At 42.0% G+C, this 2443-nt stretch overlaps 1 protein-coding gene across 2 annotated transcripts; it reads left to right on the plus strand.

Annotated features, from left to right (window-relative positions):
- The first annotated feature begins 479 nt into the window (after positions 1-479).
- On the plus strand, positions 480-2330 carry LOC104957941 (tubulin beta chain-like). Of its 2 annotated transcripts, none has more exons than XM_010785617.1 (2): positions 480-940; positions 2095-2330. In XM_010785617.1, exons 1-2 carry the CDS (start codon positions 504-506, stop codon positions 2162-2164), a joined length of 507 nt encoding a protein of 168 aa, XP_010783919.1. In that variant the 5' UTR covers positions 480-503; the 3' UTR covers positions 2165-2330. The 2 variants fall into 2 exon arrangements, with proteins under 2 accessions (XP_010783919.1, XP_010783918.1); XM_010785616.1 differs by having other exon boundaries at positions 481-940; positions 2092-2330.
- Positions 2331-2443: the final 113 nt, after the last annotated feature.

Genomic DNA, 2443 nt, shown 5'->3' on the forward strand with positions numbered 1-2443 from the left:
CGTTGATTAGCATCAATTAGCACCAATTCGCGTTAATTTGCAACAATTAGCATTAATAAGCATCAATTAACATTGATTAGCATCACTTAGCGTTGATTAGCATCAATTAGCACAAATTTGCGTTAATTTGCATCAATTAGCATTAATAAGCATCAATTAGCATTGATTAGCATCACTTAGCGTTAATTAGCATATGATGACAACAGTTAAAAAATGGCTTGGTCGATTTAGACAATTTAGGAGTGATTTTGGGGGTAATTGAGGATGTTGAGTCCATTGTGTAGTTTTGAGCCCAAACCAGTTCCTGGAAGTACAAATATGGCATTTTTTGTATTCAAACCATCTTTGATCCTGAAAATGTCATAAATGGACTCAACATCCTCAATAACCCCCGAAACCACTCCAAAACTGTCCTAATCTGCAATGCCATTTTTAAACTATTGTCCACATACTAACACACATACACATACCCTAACGTGCTAATTAATGCTAATTAACGCAAGATGTTAGGATGCAAAATGGGCATACTTTTTGTCATCTTTTTGTCTCTTTGCAGCTGTTTTTCATCCAGGTGTGGAGAGCTCACTGTTTTAGCTGTGTATTATACAACCCTTAAATGGTCTCTTTCTAAATTAAAGGTGGCCGTGTGCGACATCGCGCCTCGAGGACTCAAAATGGCGTCCACGTTTATCGGGAACAGCACGGCGATCCAGGAGCTTTTCAAGAGGATTTCTGAGCAGTTTTCGGCGATGTTTCGCAGGAAAGCGTTCCTCCACTGGTTCACCGGGGAGGGGATGGACGAGATGGAGTTCACGGAGGCCGAGAGCAACATGAACGACCTGGTGGCCGAATACCAACAATATCAAGAGGCCAACATCAGCGAGGAGGAGCACGACTTCCACAGCGAGGAAGAGGAGGAGGAGGAGGACCACGAGGAAGAGTAAGAGGAATATACTCAAAGTGGAGATGTTTTGATCAATAAAATATTTCTAAATCCTAAATTGACACATTTTATCTGGTCAAGATTTATCATTTTACTCATTATGTGTTTAGAAAAGATTTATTTGTATCAGTTCTTGCAGCTTTGAATGGATTTAGACCCTCCTAACAGGATGACCCCCTGGTGAGGCCTCAGAGTACTCAGAGGTGTTAGTCAGCTGATTGACCCCCTGGTGATGCCTCAGTACTCAGAGGTGTTAGTCAGCTGATTGACCCCCTGGTGAGGCCTCAGAGTACTCAGAGGTGTTAGTCAGCTGATTGACCCCCTGGTGATGCCTCAGTACTCAGAGGTGTTAGTCAGCTGATCGACCCCCTGGTGAGGCCTCAGAGTACTCAGAGGTGTTAGTCAGCTGATTGACCCCCTGGTGAGGCCTCAGTACTCAGAGGTGTTAGTCAGCTGAACGACCCCCTGGTGAGGCCTCAGTACTCAGAGGTGTTAGTCAGCTGATTGACCCCCTGGTGATGCCTCAGTACTCAGAGGTGTTAGTCAGCTGGATGACCCCCTGGTGAGGCCTCAGTACTCAGAGGTGTTAGTCAGCTGAATGCAAACTGAACGCCAGGATCAGAGCGTTAATCTGAGCGACTCTGGACAAAAGGAGACTCAGCACTTTGTTTGTGTCGAGGATTATCTGCAGGCAGAAAACGCCTCGCTCAGGTCGGTCAGGAATCCACTCTCATTTAACGAGACGACACAGAGGACGTTGTGTTACGCTTTTTTACTCAAATGTGTGTCTACATCCCCCGAATTCAATCAATTGTTCAACTTTCAGAGATGAAGACACAGTCAAATCTGCAAAGTTCTAAATGTTCTTTAATTGAAAGACAAACTCCAGGTTTATAAAAACATCCAAACCAAAAATAGCATCACAAAAAATCTATGTTTGTGATTTTTTCTCTTATTTAGAGCATCGATGGAGCTCAAATGTTAGAAAACAAGCAATTTAAAAGTTGCAATCTGTCAAATAGACCCGGAAACAGCAATAATGAACCCTTTATATCATTAGGTTATTATGGAGGCCACTCTGCATCCATTTCACGTATTCATTGAAATGAAATCATCTTTTTTAACACACTCTGTTGTTGTTCCCAAAGCAGCTGGCACGCAGAGCGGGAGTTTGACGAGCCAATCAGAGAGCAGGAGGACGGTTTTAGTCCAATCAACTGACGGCAGAGGCGGGACATGTCAATCACTAAATGTTTCTCTGGTGTCATGAAGAGTTTTTGATGATTTTTGAATTAAAAGTAGGATTTATTTTCACCTTCCACTTTTAACGCTTTATATCTCGAACTGGATGTACTTTGTTTTTTCAATAAATCCCAACGTCAAGATATTTTCATTGAGTCAGTGTTCATTTTTGGGTGGAAAAGTCTAATATTTACACGTAAATAACAATATTATAAACATGTATTTATCACATAACACGACCGTTTTAAATTTCCAGAC

The sequence above is a fragment of the Notothenia coriiceps genome, unplaced genomic scaffold (genome assembly GCF_000735185.1).
Source record: "Notothenia coriiceps isolate Sejong01 unplaced genomic scaffold, NC01 NC01_scaffold00028100, whole genome shotgun sequence".
Taxonomy (NCBI): domain Eukaryota; kingdom Metazoa; phylum Chordata; class Actinopteri; order Perciformes; family Nototheniidae; genus Notothenia; species Notothenia coriiceps.

Coding starts and splice junctions, on each gene's coding strand:
- LOC104957941 (XM_010785616.1), top strand. CDS start 504: ATGTTAGGATGCAAAATGGGCATACTTTTTGTCATCTTTTTGTCTCTT. Junction 941..2,091: donor GAGGAGGACCACGAGGAAGA/GTAAGAGGAATA, acceptor TTGTTCCCAAAG/CAGCTGGCACGCAGAGCGGG.